Raw genomic sequence first — 22,792 nt, 5'->3', positions numbered from 1 at the left:
CTTTTGAAAAAATTGTTCAATACTTTTATCAATTATTCCTTTGTGAGCAGTTAATTGTCCTCTGGGTTAGAAGACCCCATTAAGACATTGTGCCAAGTCTTATAATCTGTGGAGTAAGCTTTATTTTAAGTCAACACTCTAGGAATTTCTGACCTAGCATAGAACAGAATTTCACAGTTTGAAGGCAGAGAAGGTTGAGAGCTTTTGTTCTTTTTTCCCACATGATAAATTTTGTTTCAACAACTTGTTTCCATCCCCCTGAAAAAGTTGTAACAAAATAATACAAAAAACTGAGTATAGATAACTGAACATAGACCCATTTATAAAAAGAAAGCAAAGTTGTATGTTTTAACTTTTTAAAGTAACATTTTTTATGGGATTAGTCTGAGTCTTGTTGTAGTAAACAAAATGTTTTTTTAATTTACATAACTATTAAGCTCATATATTCTTTTGAACCTACTTTCTTTACTTTGCATCACTTCATAAATGTCCCTAAATTTCTCTCTTCATATGTTTTTATTTATGGGGCAAAAATTTTTCTAGTTTAGAGATAGGGAATGAACCTGTGATGTCATTGTTAAAAAAAAACTCTAGATGATGAAACTCAATCTATCAAGGTAGGTTGGCATTGCCCTTTTCAACTTACAGTTGTAAAGAGCAAAGGCAGAGTGGTTAAGTGAGTTGCCCAGGGTCACTTAGCTGGTACAAACCTCTTGGTGGTAGTTGAATGCAGGTCTTCTGAATCTGAAGGCAACTCTCCATCCACTATACCATACTGCCTCTCATTATTACTTTATGTCAGTCATGGTGGACCTTTTAGAGAAGATGTGCTTGGCTCTGCCCCTTCCCTTACCCCACCACATGCTACACCCTTGCCTGTCCTCCCTTTACCTGACACAGGGGAGGGAGGAAGAGCTCTCATTGGGCTGCTGAGTGGAGGAGTGGGTGAAGTGAGAAATGCCCTCTTTCCATGGTGGAGAGGGGGAAAGGAGTAGCTCCTCCCAAGTCCCTTTGCCTTTCTATGTAGGAACTCTGGGGGTCAGGGAGAGGGGGCACAGGTGCCCACAGAGATCTAAGTACCATCTTTGGCACCTATGCCATAGGTTCACCATCACTGCTTTATGTAATACAATTTATTGTGCAATTATTCTCCAATCAATGGATGCATAGTTGATTTCCAAATTTTTGCTATAATAAATATTTTCATATAGTTGTGTCATGAGTATTTTTGCACAAAGATGTCCATTTGCAGGGAATGGGGGAAAGAGGCCAACATCATGCTTAGTTCATTACATTATAGAGTGATCAGTAGGTATGCAAGATTTTTGAAGCTTTTATTATAAAAGTCAAAATCCATTCAATTAACTAACACTTTAAGTGCTTATTATTTGAAAGGCACTACACTGGGTCTTGGGGAAAAAAACAACAACAACTTACATTTTACTGAACTAGTTAGCAGTGACTGCTTAGGGAGCTTTTATATCTGGATCCTAGCGCTCTTGTTCACAATTATAAAATATGAAGGTTGACCCAAGTTTCTCAAAGGCTACACAAGAAGAACATAAGTTCTGTGAGGTTCTATTAAGTTGAAAAAACTTTGAGTAGAGGCACATATCTGATGAATTGTATGCCTATTGTTAAAGGGCAAGCTTATCTATGTTCACTGGCTTTATAACAAAGTGATGGATTTTTTAGCCACATTAACCTAGAAAGGAAGAATGGAAAGAAAGGAAACATCTCTTGTCTCTTATGTGTCAGAGACTGATAAGAAATGTGCACATATCACATTTGACCTTCACAATAACCATGTGAGATTGGTGTTATTTTATCTTCATATTATAGCTGAGGAAACTGAGGTAAAGGTAAGTGGCTTACCAGGGTCACATAGCTAGTCTGCATCTGAAACTGGACTTGAACTCAGGTCTTCCTGACTCCAGACTTAGTACTATCTAGCTGCTTCTATGTTGTCCTTATCTAATTCCATCTTTCAGAATCCTTTGTTACTGAAGTTTCTAGACCACTCCATTTGTCAATACTCTCGTCTACTATAATTTTCTTTGTACTTTCTTTTAATCTATTTTATATTTACTTATCTATGGGCTGCATTTCCTCAATAGAACTTAAAGTCTTAAGGGGACAGTCTATTCCCTTTTTTGTCTTTCTATCCCCCATGCTTAGCCAGAGACACAACATGTAAGACAGATTAAGTAAATAAAAGATGATTTGAAGAGAATAAGAACACTTACAAATAGGGCTATCAGGAAATATTTTCCTTTGGAAGTGGAACTTGAACTTTGAGTGAAACTAAGGATTCTAAGAGGAGGTAGTAAAGACAAAGTGCATCTAAGATATAGGAGATAGCCTCTGAAAAGTTACAGAGGGCAGAAGGAAACAGCAGCTAGGCTATTATAACTGGAATACAGAGTATAACAAAGCAAGCAATGTGAATAAATCAGGAAAGTCTGGAGACTGACGAACATAAATTCATTTTTGAACTTTTATGGAGGATGTTATGTGTGTGTGTGTGTGTGTGTGCGCATATAAAATCATAATACAGCAAGAAGTGGTAGATGGAGCAAGAATACCTTGAAAGACATTAAGGACAAAACTGGAAGAAGACAAGAAACAGAAGAAACAAAGTTTGTCCTAATTATAAACACAGAAAAACCAAGCAAATGAAGAATGCTTCATACTATGCCATACTATGTCATATACCTGCATAATTAACCAATAACATTTGAATGTAAGTATATAACTTTTGAACAAATATTGTAGATAGCCAATAAGACCAAGAATTTTTTGGAAGAGAAGGGCCTTGTAGGATAGATTGGGATTGAGAAAATGTGTGGCATTTTTAATGATCCCAAACTTCTCCCTGAAGTAAATACCTATCTTTTTTGTTTATATCTTTTTGTTTGTTTTTAAAATTACGGATACAAGTTTGACAGCTACTAGTCGAAAATTAAAGATAATAACTACTTGTTTGAATTCTGTAATACAGGGTACATTTTATTAGATATTGTGTAGTAAGTTTAACTCTTGTTTCTTGCCTTTTTCTAGAAAATATTTATGGTGATATCTTGGAACACCTACGGCATTTCATGTACACTCCATATTCAATAAAAATCTCATTATTTAAGAATTTTTGTTAATTGTAGGTGTTTTTAAATAAAAATATATTTTCCTTCCCCTGCCTTCACTCTCACTTGGAAAAAAAAAAAAGAAATAACTCAATAATTTCTTATAAGAAACATTCAAATTCAATTAGAACAAATTCTTTATTGATGATAAGCAATCTCCATTTTCTATTGGTGGTTTTGTTTGGTTTCCATGCTATTGAACTATGCCTCTCTCAGAATAAGCTGATCACCTAAAATCTCATTACCCACCATAACGACTGACTCAGCTTTTGATACTCAATATTCTCTCTCCTTGGGGGGCAGAAGATTGGAGCAACAAATCCCTTCCAGAGCTTTCCATTACAGAGGTCTCAGACATTTTTCAGTAATATTCTATTTTCCATCAGCAACTCTGCTTGGTTTCCACTACATGGGATGTTATGCCTGACTCCACCTGAGCTCCCTCTGTTCCTCTTCCTCCTGCTCTTTTTTCAGCTTCTTTTTGTGTATTATCTTCTCCCATCAGCTTCTTGAGGGCAAGAACTGTTTCTTTTACTAAATTGCATCTTCAGCACTTAGAACAGTGTTTGGCTCAGAGCAGCTGGATATAATAAATGTTCAGTGAATTGGACATCCAAATATATATAGCTATAGATATATAGATTTATAGATATAAATCTTCATCTTGAGTCTATTAGCTCTCTAACAGGAGGAGAGTATGAATGCTTCATTATTTGTCCTCTTAAATCATAAATGATCATTGTGTGGGTCAGAGTTCTTCTGGTTTTTAGAGTTATTTGTTTTTATAGCACTGTTCAAATGACTTATCTTTTTTAACACCAATGTTCTTAGTGACACAATCTGAATGTAAACCATGTAGTACCATTATGTCCAAAGAATGAAAGTGGCAGGCCAAACAAAGGGTAATAAGAAAGAGTACACTGTAGTAAATAATTCACATCATATTACTAGCAAATTGAGTAGGAAAAAAAATGTAAAAGATATTGTCAGGGAATATTTAACCAGAAAAAGGTGTGGACAGGTGAGAGTAGGGAGAGTAGGGGCAATTGATATGCAGTTTACAGGTTTACCTGTGAGTTATACTACCTAAGAGATCTAAAGAATCCTCCATTCAACTTTGTATGAAACTTCAGATCTGAATTTACAGAAAGACATGGACAGGACTCTTATAGGATGAAAGAAATAGATATGTTGTAATTTGAAAATAGATTACAGTTACAGTTAAGTATTAAAGTAATTCCTGAATTTAGCCAAGTATTTATTAAATTGTTAGGTGTTTAATAAATATTTGTTGAACTCAATTCATTTAAAAGCAACCAAGAATTGGTCTAAAGATAGAGGGGAGAGGAAATATTTCTAAAAGCACCTAGTATCTAATGAAGTTTTAATAGGGAGATTTCTGACTTAATCTTTCCCTGAGGAGTAAAGAAATCTCAATGGGGCTTTTCTCAGATTTTGTTTTGTTTCATTCATGAAAATGGAAGAAGAGGAAATGGACAGAGATTTAACCTAGAACAAGAGCTTGTCTAGTACTAAGGCAATACGTGGAGGAAAGAGGCAGGAAGTATTGTGAGAAAAGATTAAGTAAAGCATCATCAATACAAGGCAGATTGTCCTTTGCTGGGATAAATAGGCTTTACTGTGGGGCCACAGAGGAGGAAACTGATCCAGAGACAAAGAATGAGTTGTTCATGGTTACAAATTCTAATTAGTAGTAGAGGAGGGACTAGAACCTAGGTTTCTGGATTTAAAGTCTCAACAACATGACTTTTTACAGCATAAAATCATTACACATTAAATCTGCTGTTCTTTGACCTCAGTTTCAGGGCAATTATCAAACTGTACATTTCTCTTATGGCCATAACTCACCTTAAGCTCAAAGCTGATTTAAGAGGAAAAATACACAACCAACATAGCAATCAAATGTTAAATATAATATTTCAATTCGTCAGAAATAGAACTGAGCATAATTTTAATAGTTCAGTCTAATTTTTAAACAACATGTCTCAAAATAATGGGTAAATAAATGGAAAAGATTTATTAAATCTATACTATATGCCAAACACTGTGCTAGGCACAGGGAATGCAAATTAAAGAAAGACTGTCCCTGTCATTAAGATGTTTAACTTCTAGCAAGAAAAGTCAACACAAATAGGGGAGTGGTGATCAGGAAAGGATATTTTTGTCACAGGGTTGGCAAATAAAATCATATGACAATTGACATACCTTTTCCAGAAGCAATGTTAATGATAATTTGGGTAATTATGAACACAGGAAGGTGGCCAAGGCATGGTCAGGGGTTTAGGGCTGGCAAGAAAGCAGTTTGTTCTCATGAATCAGTACAGAATGGCTCTGAAGCTCTATCTATCTATCTATCTATCTATCTATCTATCTATCTATCTATCTATCTATCTATCTATATCACTAATGTTCAAAAGGCTTTTTGGTTATCATATAATTGTAGAAAAGGGGTTATTTTAATCTAAGAAGGCACTATGAAGTGAATACACCAACCAAATACCTTTTAGTCATCACAAAATCTGGAAATGCACCAACTTGGACAAAGATTTCAGATAACAAACAAGGTTTTCTTCTTTTTGAAATTAAGTAGTACGTTTCCAAGAAGAACTCAAGTAGAGGCTGGATGACCATCTATGAAGGATGTTAGAGAAGAGAGTCATATGTGGTCAGTATTGGACTAGAAGATTTCTGAAGTCACCCCTAAATAGGCAGTTGACTTAAAATTCAATGATATTCAATGACTTGAAATACTCAGGCCAAAACAAGACAACTGAAGATGGCCTTGAAGAGGCAAGATTTCAAACAACAGTAAGTCAAAAGACCTTTGTGATGATAAAAGAAAAGGATTGTAAGATGATGGTGGTTCCTATGCCCAAAGGGGGATAAAAGACAGTCTGCCCTTTGATCCAGCCATAGCACTGCTGGGTTTGTACCCCAAAGAGATAATAAGGAAAAAGACTTGTATAAGAATATTCATAGCTGCGCTCTTTGTGGTGGCCAAAAATTGTAAAACGAGGGGATGCCCTTCAATTGGGGAATGTCTGAACAAATTGTGGTATATGTTGGTGATGGAATACTATTATGCTAAAAGGAATAATAAAGTGGAGGAATTCCATGGAGACTGGAACAACCTCCAGGAAGTGATGCAGAGCGAAAGGAGCAGAACCAGGAAAACACTGTACACAGAGACTGAAACACTGTGGTATAATCGAATGTAATGGACTTCTCCATTAGTGTCAATGCAATGTCCTGAACAATATGCAGGGATCTAGGCAAAAAAAAAACACTATCCACAAGCAGAGGACAAACTGTGGGAGTAAACACGAGGAAAAGCAACTGCTTGACTACAGGAGTGGAGGGGACATGACTGAGGAGAGACTCTAAATGAACACTCTAATGCAAATACCAACAACATGGAAATGGGTTCGAATGAAGAACACATGTGATGATACCCAGTGGAATTGCACGTCGGCTATGGGATAGGTGGTGGGAGGCGGGGGGAGGAAAAGAAAATGATCTTTGTCTCCAATGAATAATGTTCAGATGTCCAAATAAAATAATGTTTAAAAAAAAAAGATGATGGTGGTTACAAACTGCTGTTCTTTTTCTTAAGGAAGGCCTTGCTATTTCTACCTGTGTAGAAATCAGCTCTTATCACCTCTATGGGCCTCAGTTTCTTCATTGGAGCAAGAAGAGGTTGGACTGTGGAAATGCCTTCTATTTAAATCTGTGACTTTATGATAAATGTTGAAGAACAAGGTTTATGACCATGTGAACACTTAAGGCTAAAATGAAAAAAAAATCTGACTGACTGACTGACTTAATGCTTTTTCTACTGTAGCTTGAGAACTATATCCAGGACAATATGAAGAAAGAAATGGTAGAGATGCAACAGAATGCTGTGCAGAACCAGACTGCAGTAATGATTGAAATAGGAACAAACTTATTAAATCAAACAGCTGAGCAGACTCGTAAACTAACAGATGTTGAAGCCCAAGTAAGTAAGGAAATTCTAATCACAAATGCCTCAGTCACTATAATAACATTATTGTATAGATGATGCAGCATAGCTTTCTATTAATTTTAACAAATGGAAATTAATTAAAACAATTAAAATGAGAAAAAATGTTTAAATAATTTCATATGTAAATTACTAACCTTTGATTATAATGAACAGAGTGCCAGACCTAGAGTCAGGAAGACCTGAGTTAAAATCTGGCTTCACATACTAGTCATGTGACCCTGGACAAGTCATTTAACCCTGGTGAAGCCAGGGACAATTGCATTTAATTTGCCTTAGGTTCCCTTAGTTTCCTCATCTGTAAAATAAGCTGAAGATGGAAATATTAATTCTAGCATTTTTGCCAAGAAAACCCCAGATGAAGTCATGAAGAGTCAGACACAACTGAAATGATTGAACAACATGATTACATGGCTATCTAATGACAATAAATATGTATTTATTTTGCATAATTTAAGTTATCACTATTTAAAGTGGACTGTCCAAATAATTTCTGTATTACTTAAATAAACACATACGCATAGACTGTATTCTAATATACTCCACACTATCACCATGTTTTCAGGTTGAGTTAATAGTGGTTAAAAAAAGGTAGCTCCCAAAAGGGGTTTTCAAGATTTTTCAACTTTGCCTTATTAAACTCCAGATCTGACCTACCTAAGCTTGAAAGTTGAAAAGTTTCTCCATCTTGGCTAATTAGTATCACTAGTTTATTAACAGGCATACTTACGTGTAATCTGACCAAAGATTTGTTTCTAAGAAAACACTAGAAATAGTACCCAAAATGACTATGACAAATGGGTGTGGGGGAAGGTTTTAATTTGTTGTTGTTTTTAAAAACAGAAAGTCAACAAGTTATCAGGTAACTTATGGGTGAAATATTCATTCAAACATTCACATTTAAGACAGGGAAACATTTAATAAGCTTAAATCTCTAAGAAAAAACCTAGAAATCACACCTGAGGGCTCATCTTGGATAAGCAACTAGTATGATTTTGCTTAAAGCCATCATTATTCACTTAATCTATCTAAAATCTTTGAGACAATAAACCATGCAGATTAGTGGGATTTCTTGAATTAGATGCTATTAAGGTCATTGGAAATAAAGCATAGATTAGTTGGTAGTGGGTTAGCCTCTGAGTCAGGAGAAGTTCTCCTCTTGCCTCTGACACATAGTGGAAAATTCATCTTACCTTTCAGAGCCCTAGATAACTGAGATTGTAAATTACAGAGTAACACTGATTTTTAGTGATTGTTTCCCCAGCCAGAGTTCTCTTTACCAAGAAATTATAGGCATGACTTTTTTTAAACCCTTACTTTTTGTCTTAGAATCAGTACTGTGTATTGCTTTCAAGGCAGAAGAGTGGTGAGGGCTAGGCAATGGGGCTTAAGTGACTTGCCCAGGGTCACACAGCTAGGAAGTAGCTGAGGGCAGATCTGAACCCAGATAGGTTTGACTTTAAAAAAATTGATAAAGGTACTCTACCAAAGGTTTTCTCAAATATTCCCTTATTACATACATGAAAAATTTTCTGATGCCCCGTGCCTTTATCCTGTGTTTACTTATATGTACACATCTTGCATTTTACCTTCCTCTGACACTACATTCACATACAAAATTAAGCTTCTTTGAAGGCTATGAACACTTTCAATCTTTGTATTCCCAGAATTTAGCACAATGGCCAGAACTTTAAAAATGCTGATTAATTAAATGACATTATGATATCTACAGGGAATGTTTTATCATGGTCAGGAAATTGTTTGAAAGATATAAAATTGGGAGCAGCTAGGTGTCTCAGAGAGCCAGGTCAAGAGATGGGAGGTTCTGAGTTCAAATGTGCCCTCAGAGACTTCCTAGCTATATGACTCTGGGCATATTACTCTTTTTTACTACCTAGCCATTACCACTCTTCTTCCTTGGAACCAATACACACTAGTGATGCTAAGACAAAAAGTAAGGTTTTAAAAAAGATGGAATGTAAGGGTTTTTGTGTGTTTTTTTAAAAGAAAGATATAAAAGGAAAAGTGGGGCACATATTTTGGAAGAGAAGTAACAACACAGGGGACTCAAAAAACTTGGACTGGGTCTTGTTTTATTTTGAAAAATTTTACAAATGTTCTTAGAGAAAAAAAATGCATAATGAAATTTCCAAATTCATAGATATTACTAAATTATCTTGAGATCACAGATCACTGGATCACAGATTTGGAGTTGGAAAGAAGTTTGGAGGCCATCTAGCCCAAACGCCTCATTTTTACAGATAGGGAATTGAGGCCCAGAGAGAATAAACATTCACTTGAGGCCACACAGGAAGTAACAGGGACTTATTCTTAGGTCTTCTTCCTCTAAATTCAAATCTTACCACCACACCATGCTTTTGGTTAAGAAAAGCAGAAATATGGGAACACAGAAATGACAAAACTACTTCAACGTGAGTAAACTTAGGATAATGTATATGAAGATAATTCATCCAATTGACACAACAGCATGAAATACCTCTTTGCTAGAGACTGGAGCAGAAATGAGGAGCCATGGAAATAAGGAGAAGGGACGGGAATAAGTATGTGTCTACCATGTGCCAAACACTATGCCGGGTTAGGTGTTTTGCAAATTATATCTATTTAATCTTTACAACAACCTTTGTGAGGAGGTGCTATTCTTCTTCATTTACACATGAGGAAACTGAGGCAAACACGGGTTAAGTGAGTTGCCCATCATGTAGCTAGTGAGTGTCTGAGGTTTTCTTGGAACTCGGTTCTGATTCCAGGTCCAGTATACCATCTACTGTATCACCTAGCTGCCTAGTTAAATGCAAGGCAGTATGAGAGGGAGAGCACTAGCAGCAGAGGTGATGAGGAAAGGCTGGGTACTTTGAACTCAAATAATTGGTAAAAATGAATCACTGTGAAAATTCTTGACTAGTTGGCATTTGTCAAGAAATAGGAACAATTTTTTTTTAGATATTACTGATGTGAATTTTTTATGCATCTTTCAGATATGGAAAAGTGGATAAATCATACTCATAATTTCTTGATCTTGTACCAAAAACAGATAATGTTTTATAGAATTTGAAACTTTTAAGAAAATGGTATGATTTCCCATTTCCCTTGAAAAATCTACAAGGTAAAATGTTTAGGCCCAAATTAGAAGTAGACTAAATCTACATTCCAGGTGTTAATAACAAAAGCAAAACTATTGTGTTTGAATGGCTTTATTCATTTACAATAAGGTTTTTATGTTATCAATGTACTCCCTTTTCACTTTGAAGTACAAGACCATCCCTGAAACCTACATTGTCTCTCTGTGACTAGGCTAAGGGTTTAGCTAACAACAAGGAGGTATAAACCAAACAATTGCTCTTTCAAGGACATATTCTTTGGCAACAATTCTGAATTACACTTAAGTGTGAAATCATGTCCTGAATGACCATTAACTGAGAGGATGTGAGTAACCAATTCTTCCTGCCAACAGCAGCCAAATACTGATGAATTAAAAAGTCTTCAGAGCTATTTGAATACAATGAGAAAAGTAATATTGTCTAGAGAATATACATCTGAACTTCCCACAAAGCAGAAAAAAAATCCACTTTTTATGGCAATTTTATTGTTTCCTAATTGGTGAAGGTTTTATTTTTTTCTTAAAGAAGAAGTTGGCTAAAAAAAAGTATGAACTTTAAATGAAATGCTGAAAAAAATGTACATGATAAGCTTCCAAATTTAAAAAAAATTCATCACTTTAAATTAAATTAAGTTTAATTGAAATTCAATTTACGCTGTTATCCAAATGTAAAATGTTTTCCTATATTCTCAATATATCTGTTTACACTGAAGATTTTTATTTTTTTCTAGTGAAATAAAAACCATAAACAGGACCAAACACAGAAATTATTTTGACATGCTAATCTTGAAAATAATTATGATAATAACTAGCATTTATGTAGCATTTAAGGTTTGCAGATTGCTTTATAAATCTAATCTTATTTTATCATTACAACAATCCAGTGAGGTACCCCCATTTTATAGATAAGGAAATGTGCTAAGAGAGTGATCATCATTAGCACCTCCTTTGCAAGGTTGCAGATAAGTGCTACATAAATGCTTATTCCCTTAAACTTACTTTCTCTTTAATCATTTGCCCAGGGTAATATAGAATTTTTCTAAGGCTGAATTTGAACTTGGGGTTTCCTGACTCAAAGACTAGGGCTATATCCATTGCACCATCTAGCTACCATAATATCATAAGCAAAACAGAACTAGTAAAATTTTTCACTAATCAATGAAAATACATACTATTTATTATATTGAATCTGCTCTGTTAAAAGTAAAAAAAGACTACATTAAACTATTTCATTGATTCAGTATTGGAATGATTAAAAATAGACAATATTCCATGTGGAAAACTATATAAATATGTAATCTTTTAAGTAATACTTTCCCATTACTAGGAATAAAAATTAATAAAAACAGTTTTGGTAGAATCATCAAGAAAATTCTGCATTTTATTTTTGTTTATCTAGGTACTGAATCAGACAACCCGACTTGAACTTCAGCTTTTGGAACATTCTCTTTCCACAAATAAACTGGAAAAACAGATCTTAGATCAGACCAGTGAAATAACCAAACTTCAAGACAAAAACAGGTAATAAAACACATTTATTTTAAAAAACAATCATTTAGAATTCAAACTCCAATTGGAATCACAATTTATTGAGGGACTGCTATGCTTAAGGGTTTGGGCTAGGCCCTGAGATAGAATGATAGAGCTGTCAAAAATACTCATCTCAGAAACCTTTCCATTTAATTGGAGGCTCAGGGGTGGGAAGAACAGAGCAGACCAGACAAAATAACTATAATACAGAATACAGATGGGATAAGACACAAAAAAATAGGATATGACAGGATAGGTATGTTAACCATATTACAGATTGTAAGATTTAAAATTGTTGTCTGCTATAAACTGTGGCAGTTAAAAGAGTTGGTGACATAAACTGTTATAATTAAAATGGTTGATGTTGTAAACTGTAGTGAGTTAAAATGGTGGAAGATATAAATTGTGATGGATATAAGAGAGGGTGAGTAAATTTGACCTGAGTTAAAATGGTGGAAGATATAAATTGTGATGGATATAAGAGAGGGTGAGTAAATTTGACCGCAGAAAATGTTTCACTACAGTGTCTTGGTTTTTAAATCAAATATAAGGTGGTCGCCAGGGAATATATTCTCAAATTATAAATATGCCCAAGTCAACTGGGTTTTATAGAGATTTTAATTAATAATACAATGAGTAATTATTAAAGGAAAGAGAGAAAAAGGAAATATAAGTATGAAGGACCTTAAGCCAGCATGACCTAGACCTGAGTCTTAAGAGAGAGAGATCAGTCAGTCAGTCTTTTATCACTCACCACAAGAGTTGTCTTAAGCAAGGATGTCTGGGGAACAGAGTCTCCCCAGAGGGAGTTCCAGCCAGAGTCAGCCTCCCAAGGGACTTCTTCTCAAGAGATCTTCAAAGGGCCTCCTCCAAAAGGATCTATCTCCAAGGAACCAAGGTTCTCCAAGGATCTATCTCCAAGGATCCCTTGCTCAAGAGATTTCTTTTCTTATATAGGGGTTTTCTCCTATGTCACCTCCCCTAAGTTCTTCCATCTACCAATCACCATAGATGTTTTCTAAAAGACAGCCCATCTGAATTCCAGCTAAGTCGACTAATCCCCTCAATAAGTCTGAACCAGAGAAAACACAGCTGAGTCGACTAATCTCATCAAGAGAAAACTTGCCCGACCCTTTAGGTACCTAGCATCCCATTGTATCAATTCTAAAAACAGGCCTGGCTCAAAGAACTCCTTGCCTTATTATGAGCATGGGTCCAAGTAATTTCATTGTTTAGCAAGGAGTTTTCTCCCCTAAAGCAGTCTTAAGTACAGGTGGAGTAGATGTCCTCCCATTTCTGATCCTGGCTAGTTCTCACATCAAAATGGGGAATGTTTCCAGTAGGGAATTTGTTCCAATGGAGGTTTCCTCAATGTGGAAATTTTTAACATTCACAAGTCTGAGAAATTTCAAGATTTACAAGATATAGTACATGGCAACTGGTCTGGAGAGAGTGTTTGGCTTAAAGACAGGAAGTCCTGAGCTCAAATGTGCCCTTGGATGAGTCCCAGTTGTGTGACCCTGGGCAAGTCACTTAACATCTTTTTGCCCCAATTTCCTGATCTGTAAAATGAAGATAATAGCAGCTACCTGTTGTGAGGATCCAGTGAGATATCTGTAAAGTACTTAGCACCACTCTTGACACACCAAAGGTGCTCTATCAATGTTATTATTGTCATCATTTTTATTATGCAGAATAAAAGGTAATAAGTGAAAAGAAAAGGTCCACAAAGGCATGTGAAAGTACAGCAGAAGGGATCCCTCTCACCTGGAAAAGCTAGGGAGGGCATAATTTAGGGAACTGGGTTTGGACCTGCTTCATGAATGAGAGCTATGTGAAGGTCCCTCGTAGGTCTGAAGAGGGGGGAGTACAATGAGGGGGCCCAGAGGCCACTTTCCCTGAGATGTTGACAAGGGGCCGGAGGGCAAGAGATAAGGAGGAGAAGGTAGGAGGAAGCCGCTTTGGGAAGAACATGGACAATGAGGATGAGAAGCCCCCGTTTCCCACAACAGGTGCTGGGGCTTGATTAGAGGGTCTGGGAAGAGGCCTTGGCCCTCTGAGGGGTTATTAGAAAAAGAGCGGCTGAAGAGGGCCGACCTCTTGGAGAGCGGCTATGCCAGAGCAGAAAAGGAAGTGATGCACAGCACCTGGGGGGGTGGGGGTTCCGCGGGACTTACAGCGATAAACCTTGGACGGAGGGTCTGCCATAGGCCGCACGCTGGGCTTTCTAAATAGGATCACGTTTGATTCCCACAACAACCCTGAGGAGGCGAGTGCTCTCCTTCCTCCCGTTATACGGTTGAGGAAACTGAGGCAGAGGCTAAGTGACCTGCTGAAGGCCTCCCTGCTCCTAAGAGGCTGCAATCATCCTTTAACTCGGTCTCAGCGCTCTGCTCACACACCTCTGGCCTCCTCAGAGCACTAGGGAGGAATACAGCGGGGACACAAGCAGGCAAAGTAGGGAGAGGGAGAGAGCAGGGAAGGCACCACAAGGAGAGGGCCAGGAGGCCGCTGCGGAGGAGCTGGCACCAGCACAGCTGAGGCCCGGAGGTGAAACTTGCGCTGGAGGAGCAGGAAGGAGGCGGAGTCAACGTGGAATGCTGAGGGGAGAGTAGAGACATGGGGCGGAGGATCACAGACACACATCTTCAGGAGGGCATCCTGAGAGGCCCAGATAGAGACCTGAAATTGTTCCTGCCCTCCATTCTCAGGGCAATAGTAAGATGGCACTGATTGGATCCAAAGCAGACAAGTGAGCGGATAGAGTGGGGCCTGGAGCCAGGAAGCCCTGAGTTCAAATTCACTGCTAGATGCTTACTAGCTGTGTGAACCAGGGTCAGGCTCTTAAGTGCTCTCTGACTTAGTTTTCTCAACTGTAAAAGGCGAATAATAACTCTGAATAATCTTCACAAGGTTGTTGCAGGGATAAAATGAGATTGTTTTGAAGTGTCTGGCACATAATGGGCACCTCTCTTCCCTTCTCATTCATGGCTTTTTCTCTCTCCTGCTCCGGTCTGGTGAAAAGAAGTCCTCCCAAGATCAAGTCTTTTTTAATTTTTATTTATTTATTTATTTATTTTAATAACCCTTACCTTCCGTCTTGGAGTCAATACTGTGTATTGGCTCCAAGGCAGAAGAGTGGTAAGGGCTAGGCAATGGGGGTCAAGTGACTTGCCCAGGGTCACACAGCTAGGAAGTGGCTGAGGCCAGATTTGAACCTAGGACCTCCCATCTCTAGGCCTGGCTCTCAATCCACTGAGCTACCCAGCTGCCTCCCAAGTCTTTTTTTATGTGCACACTTAATTCCCTCCCGTTTCTCTTTAAAATGTTCCACCTTCCCCAATTCCTCCCTAAAATTGACATTTCTCCTTATCTATCTCCTCTAGCCACTCTGGTGGGGTTTTCCCTGTTCTGAATCATCATTCGTTACCCCCCCCCCTCGCCCCACCGCCACTCTGGTCACTGCAGGTGGCCCCTGGGACTCCCCTGGTACTCCCTGTACCCTCTCTGTCATTCCTTCACATATGGAGCTCATAACTATTTTCTCTGCTGCTAATTCCTAAATTTCTCTCCTGCACTTCAGGCCTGTTACAGACTGCCTATGCCACACTCTCACTTCCTCAAACTTTCCCCTGACCAAAATGGGACTCGCTCTCTTTTTCTCTAAAGGCTCCCTCCAGCCCTTTACACGTCCCCATCTTTCTGGTCCTCCGGTCTTCCCTCCTCTGCTTTTTCCCCCCAGATAACCAGGCGCCAAGTTGATTCTCAGACCAAAATACTTCTGGTATTTGTTTCCTCCCTTCTCCTTTCATGTTAACTGTCTCAGCACAGGCCTCCATCATCTCCCCCTGAGCTTATTGCTAGAGTTTTCCAACTGACAAGCCAGTTTTTCAGGTCTCTTCTCTCCAACCCACCCTCCCCAAAGCACCCAGGCTATCTTCTGAAAGAACAGTTCGCGTGTGGCCCATAGGATAGAATTCAAAAACGAATTCCTTACCGTGGCATTTGAGTGGAACCTCCATCCTGTACTACACCTTCCAGGGAGCCTGGCCTGCTTGTTTCCTTACCAAACCACCGTCCATATCTCACTTCTGTGTTTTTGCACAGGCTATTCCAGTCAGGAGGATACAATGCGATAGGCCCCAAGCAAGAGGCAGGGCTATCAGCGTGGTCAACAGTGATGGAAATTACAAAAAGGTCAAGAAGATTGAGGACTGAGAAAAAGCAACTAGATTTAGCAACCTTTTGTAGGGACAGCTAGGTGGCTCAGTGGATTGAGAGTCAGGTCTATAGAAGGGAGGTTTGGTCTCAGATATTTCCTGGCTATGTGTCTGTGGACAAGACACTTAACCCCTATTGCCTAACCCTTGCCACTCTTCTGCCTTAGAATCTATACTTACTGATTTCAAAATGGAAGGTAAGGTTTAAAAAAAAAAAAGGAATATGGTGGACATTTAGGAAAAAATTATTTCTTTTTCCTTTCCAAAGTGATTTCAAAAAGTTAACAAGGTACTCTGAAGTTAACAGATGCCTTCATTATTTACCAAGGATCCATAAAGAGAGGTTAAAATTTGAACATAGTATTTAAAAATTTTTTTTATTATAATGTAAGGTAACTTACAAAATAATTTAAAAGTCAGAGTGATAGAGAATTTTTTCTCCCTCAAAAAGCAAATCTTGCAAAGCAAAGCACACACAAAAAATATAATTTATTTATAATAAACTTTAAGTTAAAAAAAAAAAGATTTGGATTCAGGTTCTGACATAATGTTTTTTTTTTATTTCCTTTTTGCCTACATCCTGAGTATTTTATCAAGTGACTTTCCAGACAAAATTTTCCCCTGGGATCAAGATAAATGTTTAATTTTCAAATGTCACAGTTTAGAATGACAGACTGCAAGCAAAGAAGACTTTTGTTGCATTCTTTCTCCCTATAGTTACTAGAGGATGCTTAAATGCTCAACAATGTAGGTATTTAAAAAAGAAAAACATAGAAAGCAGAACTTACAATTGAAGGTCAAAGTATCCAATATCCCTATTACATCCCATTTTTGAAGAATTTCTGTCAACTGCAGTTACCCAGCCTTTGTGTGTGTATTCCGGGGAAACAATTAACATTCTTAAAACTTCAATATACACATAAACAATACTCACTTGGAAACATGTATTCTATTTTAACTAACAGGAAACACTTCCAGTTTAAAATTAAGTTTACTTTTAATTAATAACCTTTGTTAAAGCAAGTAAATAAACCAAATTATTCTGAAACTAACCTAGCACTATCTTGAGGCCTACTTTAATACTTCCATTTAGAAAAGTTACAGATATATACTATTATGTAATTGTTAGCTTTATTTTGGGAAAATTAAAATATCTACCTTTTAAACAAAAAAAGTACAAAGATCTTTAAAATCATAGTGTTGCTTTATCTATACTTTTAAAGTGTAGAATTCTTAAAGCAGTAAGGTAAATAAAAAAATTTTAATTTGAAGATTAAAATGTAAGTTTCTATATGATGGTAATCTCTGGAAAAGAAGGGGAGAATTTCTAAACAAAGAATATTTCTAAGAGAAATAAGACAGGAAAAAAAACTGAAGGAAGAGGCTAAAAAAATCTTACCTACTTTTTAAGACTCAAATTAAATTTTTCCTTCCATAAAGCCTTCCCTGACCACTTTATAATGCAAAAACTCTCTTTCTCCTGAATTCTAAACTTAGCAATTATTGTATAGCGAGGTTAATGATATTTTCATTATCATATATAACTCATTAATTACATTAGAAGTTGCTTGACAGTAGGGATGTTCTCTTACAATTTTTGGCATCTCTTCACTGTTTTCCACATATGAGATATTCAATAAATATCCATTAATAAATTAAATACAGTAGGGCCCCCATATCTGCAGAGGTTACTTTCCAAGACCTACATGGATGACTTAAACCATAGAAATGAGCAAGTACCTGCTGACCTCCATATATATGTGCAATCTCTTCCCCTCTTGCCCCTCAGTTGGGGTACTCCATGGCCTCTCCCCCTCAAAAAAAAAATCCCTAAAAAAAGGCAAAGTGGAAATAGGAGAGGCTCCTAGGGGCAGAAGGGTGGGGATTTCTGGAGGGACTTCCCTGCTTTGGTTTAACCACAGATAACTAAAAAAGTAAAGTAGTAGATAAGGGTTCCTAATGCATATATTATTAGAATTAAAAGTAATCTTTATGTGTGCTTATATTTGTATTTATGTATAGCATGTTCCTTTGGTGATAACTAGACAACACTAACACTGGCTTTCTCTTACAAGTTTCCTAGAAAAGAAAGTCCTTGATATGGAAGACAAGCATACAGTGCAGCTACAGTCAATAAAAGATGAAAAAGATCAGCTTCAAGTGTTAGTATCCAGACAAAATTCCATAATTGAGGAACTGGAAAAACAGTTAGTGACAGCTACAGCAAACAACTCAGTTCTTCAAAAGCAGCAGCATGATCTGATGGAGACTGTCCACAGCTTGTTAACTATGATAACAGCACCAAACTGTAAGTGTAGTTACTAAAGGCTTTGCCATGCCATTAGCTATTAATCACTGATGTATTCAAAGTGCAAAAAGCCAACCATGGCTAATCTTCCCTATAAGACATCTTTCTTTACAAGTTGTAGTCATAAAATCTCTTTGGGATTCAACTCTGGACTATAAACATACAAAACACATTCTATATACATATGTGTATATATATGTTTGTGTATATAGATATGTATATATATATAGACATCTATCTGTCTACATATTGCTAATATACATATTCTAGAAACTTGTTATTAAACATTGACCTTAAGGTAGTGCTACAGATAATATTGTTTTTGGCTAGTGCCCTATTATGATTTCAGGACTAAATCTCTTTAAAGGAATTTCAAAATGGATCCACCTAGTAACTACCATATTTAATTGGATTTTTATTGTACATGATATTCCATCAGAGTTAATTATAAGGTATTATTAATATAGCTAGCTGATGATGAATGACAGTGATCAGGAAATTTTTCTAAGGTTTATATGAAAAATAAATTTATATTTTAGATATATAACTTTTCTTGAAAGAATAAAAAGTAGTAATATGTTCTATTACTAAAGCAATTGCTTTTTATTTCAAGCAGAAATATGAATGTAATAAGAAGAGGCTGCCGATAAATGACTGGAACTTAGAATATCTAACTGCTAGAGGAAATTATTTATCTTACCATCCTCTTCTTAACTGTTGTCATTTAATCTTTGCACAGCCAAGAACTCCTTTGTGGCTAAAGAAGAGCAAATCATTTTTAGAGACTGTGCTGAGGCTTTCAGAGCAGGCCTCACCACTAATGGCATCTACACATTAACTTTTCCTAATTCTACTGATGAGGTCAAGGTAAGATACTTCTCTTCTTATAACTATTTTTAAACTCCCTAGTTTTAAAGTCAATTTAGAAGGAGAGCAAATCTTACACTGTAGTGCCTAATATAACCTGAAAATTCCTCAAACCCTAAACCTGGAGGGCATATTGGGCAAAACTCACTTGATCAGTTTCAACAATTAATAAGAAACATTGTGTTTGGGCCTAATATGTCAAATAATATTGATGTTTAAAAAGTAAGACTTATTTATTACTTTTATTTCAATATGCACTTTTGCAGATAATCCTACCAAATGCCTGCTGTTAGCGAAGTACTGGGTGAGATACTACACTGTTACAAAGATTAAGCTATATACAGTTCTTGCTCTCATAACCTTACAGTTTCTCATAAGGACATCAGAAGCATTCAAATAACCATAACACAAAAAATGATATGAATTAAGTGCATAAAAGAGGTACAAAAGTTGTTCCGGGAGGGGAAGGATCAAAATTGTGAAAATCAGAAAGGACTTCATGGAGGATGTGGCATTTGAACCTAGTAGTAAAGGATGAGTATAGCACCAGGTAAAGATGGAAGGGATGGCAAAGGGGTACAGGGAACAATGTGCCAAATCATGGAAGTAGATGTGCTGGGTCTATATTCTGTGAAAAGAAAAAAATAATCCAGTTTGTCTAAACAGAAGCACACATGGAAGGGAGTGGTTTGAGAAAAAATTGGGCTGCTACTGCTAAGCAAAGAAGTTTTAATTTTACTGGTTAGGCAAAAGAGAGTCAATGAAGGGATTTGAGCAGAGAATTAATTATTCCAACTGGTCTGAGTAGACTGATCTTATTGCTTCATCTTCTTGTACTACTTTTTAAAGTTGAGTTCCTTTATTTGTTCTACTTTCAATTTTACTTTTTGCCATATCTCTAAGATATCATAGGTCTCTCTTATCTAGAAACCTCATCAGGTTACTACAGCATCAATCAACCAATGAAAAAGCATTTTAGTAAGTGTCCACCTTGTGCCAGGAATGATGCTAGGCAATGGGAATACAATGAAGGTCAAATAATAGTCCTTGTTCTAAAGGAATTCACATTTTAATAGCAGAAGATTGGGACTGGGATTGAACTGGAAGAAACATTTATTTCCATTTTCATTTCTCAATTGAATTTTGGGGTACATCAATCAGAACATTAAAAAAATTAATTTATGGTAGTGAGGGCAATTAAAAAATATTTACTCTGAAACTGAGTTACCTCAATTTGAGCACTGTTTATTTTTAAAACCACAATCAATTTTTTTAAAAAAGTTAATATTTCAACTTCTAACCACCATTCTATTAAGGCTTGCTATTAAAAGCCTGAAGAAATGCCGCTGAGGGCCTCTAAAATTTTCATTAGGATAGAGTACATCATGCAAAGGATGCAGTGCACAATCTGTTACCTTTTGCTTTAGATGGAACTATATATGCAAATAGTGAATACACAGAAACCTAATATTTTTATAACATTTCATAATTATTTTTATGTTACTGTATTTTTGCCTTATCAGACATATAAAGGGAGATAAAATTAAAAGTCTCATGGAATGGGCTTTTGCTCCTTGTTTTTATTCAAGTACTCAAGAGCAGGAATGGGCTTTTGTTCCTTGTTTTTATTCAAGTACTCAAGAGCAATCAGTAGCAAGCTTAGGAGAACTGTTCTTCTCAAATCTCAGAAGAGTCACCAGTCACTCTATTCGGCTATGTTTGCTTTTCTTGATGATTCTTATTAACAAATATTGGGTCTGACAAGTGAGTAATTGATGATTTTGGAAAGATATGCTAACTCAGACATCTGAAAAGGCAGAAAGAGAAAAAAAGGCCCATTATAGAAAATTTTGTTTAGCAATAATGCATTACCCTCAAGTATTTTTGTCTTATGTAGGTCTAATACGGCTGGGCCCTGACAGTACTTGGATTGCAAAAGATGTGTGTAATTAATGTGTATAAAATTCTATGGGTGGTGAATATGTGCATGTAGTTCCAGTGGGAGCTTACTTACATGTAAGGAAGTAAAAGATTTTTTAAAGTACAAGTTGTGATGGGAGCATGGGCCAGAACATTATTGAGGTAGAGAGTAAATTTAAGCCAAATATATAGAATAGTGGAAAGAATCCTGGTGATATAATCAAAGGACATAAGTTTAGAGCCTCTCTATAATACTTAGTACATATGTGACTTGGGGTAGGTCACTTAACCTCTATACCAAGCTGTAGAATAACCATAAATCCAAAATGTCAGACTGTGTTTTTCAGGCTCTGAATGAAGGTTCCTTCTGAAGTGCAAATATTTGTAAGAGGATAAATTTATTAGAGCAGTAAAAGCATTTTCATTTATTAAAATAAAGGAATTGGAATGGATGTTCCTAGAACTACTTCCAGTTTTAAATCTTGTGATTCTAAGGAACATTTTTGCTTCAGTTTGCAATATTCATCCAAGTTTCTGAACAAAGGGGAATCATAGTCTCATTTGTCCTAGGTATTGCAGGTACAGAAGTCCCCTTCTTTGTCAGAAATATTGTATCCCCGGTTACTAGGATCATCACTGTGAATTCAGATCTGTTTTTGTTTCTCAATTAATGGTTTATAGCTGATGCATAAAATTTAGCTCAAGCATTAACTGCTAAAGGGAAAATCCAAGCCTTATTTCTACTATTTACAAGGATATAAGATCCTCGAACCATGCAAGGGAATGTTAATCAAATGCATTATGTGTCCTCAGATTTGTTGTAATCCAAGAAGCTAATGCCTTTATTGGCACTATCTGAGGACTCCTGCATTTCTGATCCAGATAGAATCTACAGAACTATTTCCACTTAATGCATCTATTCCTTCTGGCTAGGCACACTATTTTATTTGAAAAAAATTTTTTCCTGTGAAACTTGTATAACCTCATTAACTATAGCCCTCAAAATCTACTTTTTGTAAATGCATCTTTAAAAAAATCTGACTAGGTCACTATGGTTACAAAACATAATTTCCACAGTTCTGTGACTAATGGAGTTAAAAATAATAGATATGGTTCCAGATTACATATATACTGATAATAGAATGTCATTCAACATGAGGAAAGTAAACACTAAAACCTTATATTAAGTTCTAGAACAAGTGGGTCCTTTTTCATTCTGCCTTCTATAGCTTTTAAGCAGTAATCTAATATATAGATACTGTGGTGTTACAAAAAATGACTTGGAGTGCTAAATTCTATCAGTTAAAAGGTATTGGAGAACTCAATTTGACATACCTTAGGAGTTTATCAGAGCAAGGATAAGAATAAATTAAATAGTGGGCCAGTTAAGTGAATTTTTATTTAAAGATGAGTAGGATAATATTTTTCATTAATATAGTATAATATCAACTTTATAGGTTCTGCCTTTTATATCATAAAAGATTTTTTGTATTAAGAATAAATTTGAAAATCACTGAATTATTTTGAAAGTAGGACTAAGAGAATAAGTAAGAGTGTATCACTGACTAAATTAAGACAAAGAGAAAAAGAGCACTGTTACATAGTGCTTCCATGGGGATAAAGTACCCAATATCTTGAAACCAGGTT

The 22,792-nt window shown here is 36.3% G+C and overlaps 2 protein-coding genes across 6 annotated transcripts in view; one reads left to right on the top strand and one right to left on the bottom strand.

Moving 5' to 3' along the window:
• MCPH1 (microcephalin 1) overlaps positions 1-22,792 on the bottom strand; it is a 337,814-nt gene that overhangs the window by 145,883 nt on the left and 169,139 nt on the right. The gene's annotated exons all lie outside the window — the stretch shown is intronic.
• The window catches only part of ANGPT2 (angiopoietin 2), an 80,972-nt gene that overhangs the window by 46,202 nt on the left and 11,978 nt on the right, over positions 1-22,792 (top strand). For both annotated transcript variants that reach the window (XM_007476231.2, XM_016428739.2), the window contains exons 5-8: positions 7,003-7,158; positions 11,700-11,821; positions 18,126-18,358; positions 19,098-19,225. In XM_007476231.2, coding sequence (XP_007476293.1) covers positions 7,003-7,158; positions 11,700-11,821; positions 18,126-18,358; positions 19,098-19,225 — 639 coding nt within the window. The remainder of the gene's footprint in view (positions 1-7,002; positions 7,159-11,699; positions 11,822-18,125; positions 18,359-19,097; positions 19,226-22,792) is intronic.

The sequence above is a fragment of the Monodelphis domestica genome, chromosome 1, assembly GCF_027887165.1.
Source record: "Monodelphis domestica isolate mMonDom1 chromosome 1, mMonDom1.pri, whole genome shotgun sequence".
Taxonomy (NCBI): domain Eukaryota; kingdom Metazoa; phylum Chordata; class Mammalia; order Didelphimorphia; family Didelphidae; genus Monodelphis; species Monodelphis domestica.
The sequence above is the reverse complement of the archived record's forward strand: the minus strand, read 5'-3'. Positions and strand labels throughout refer to the sequence as shown.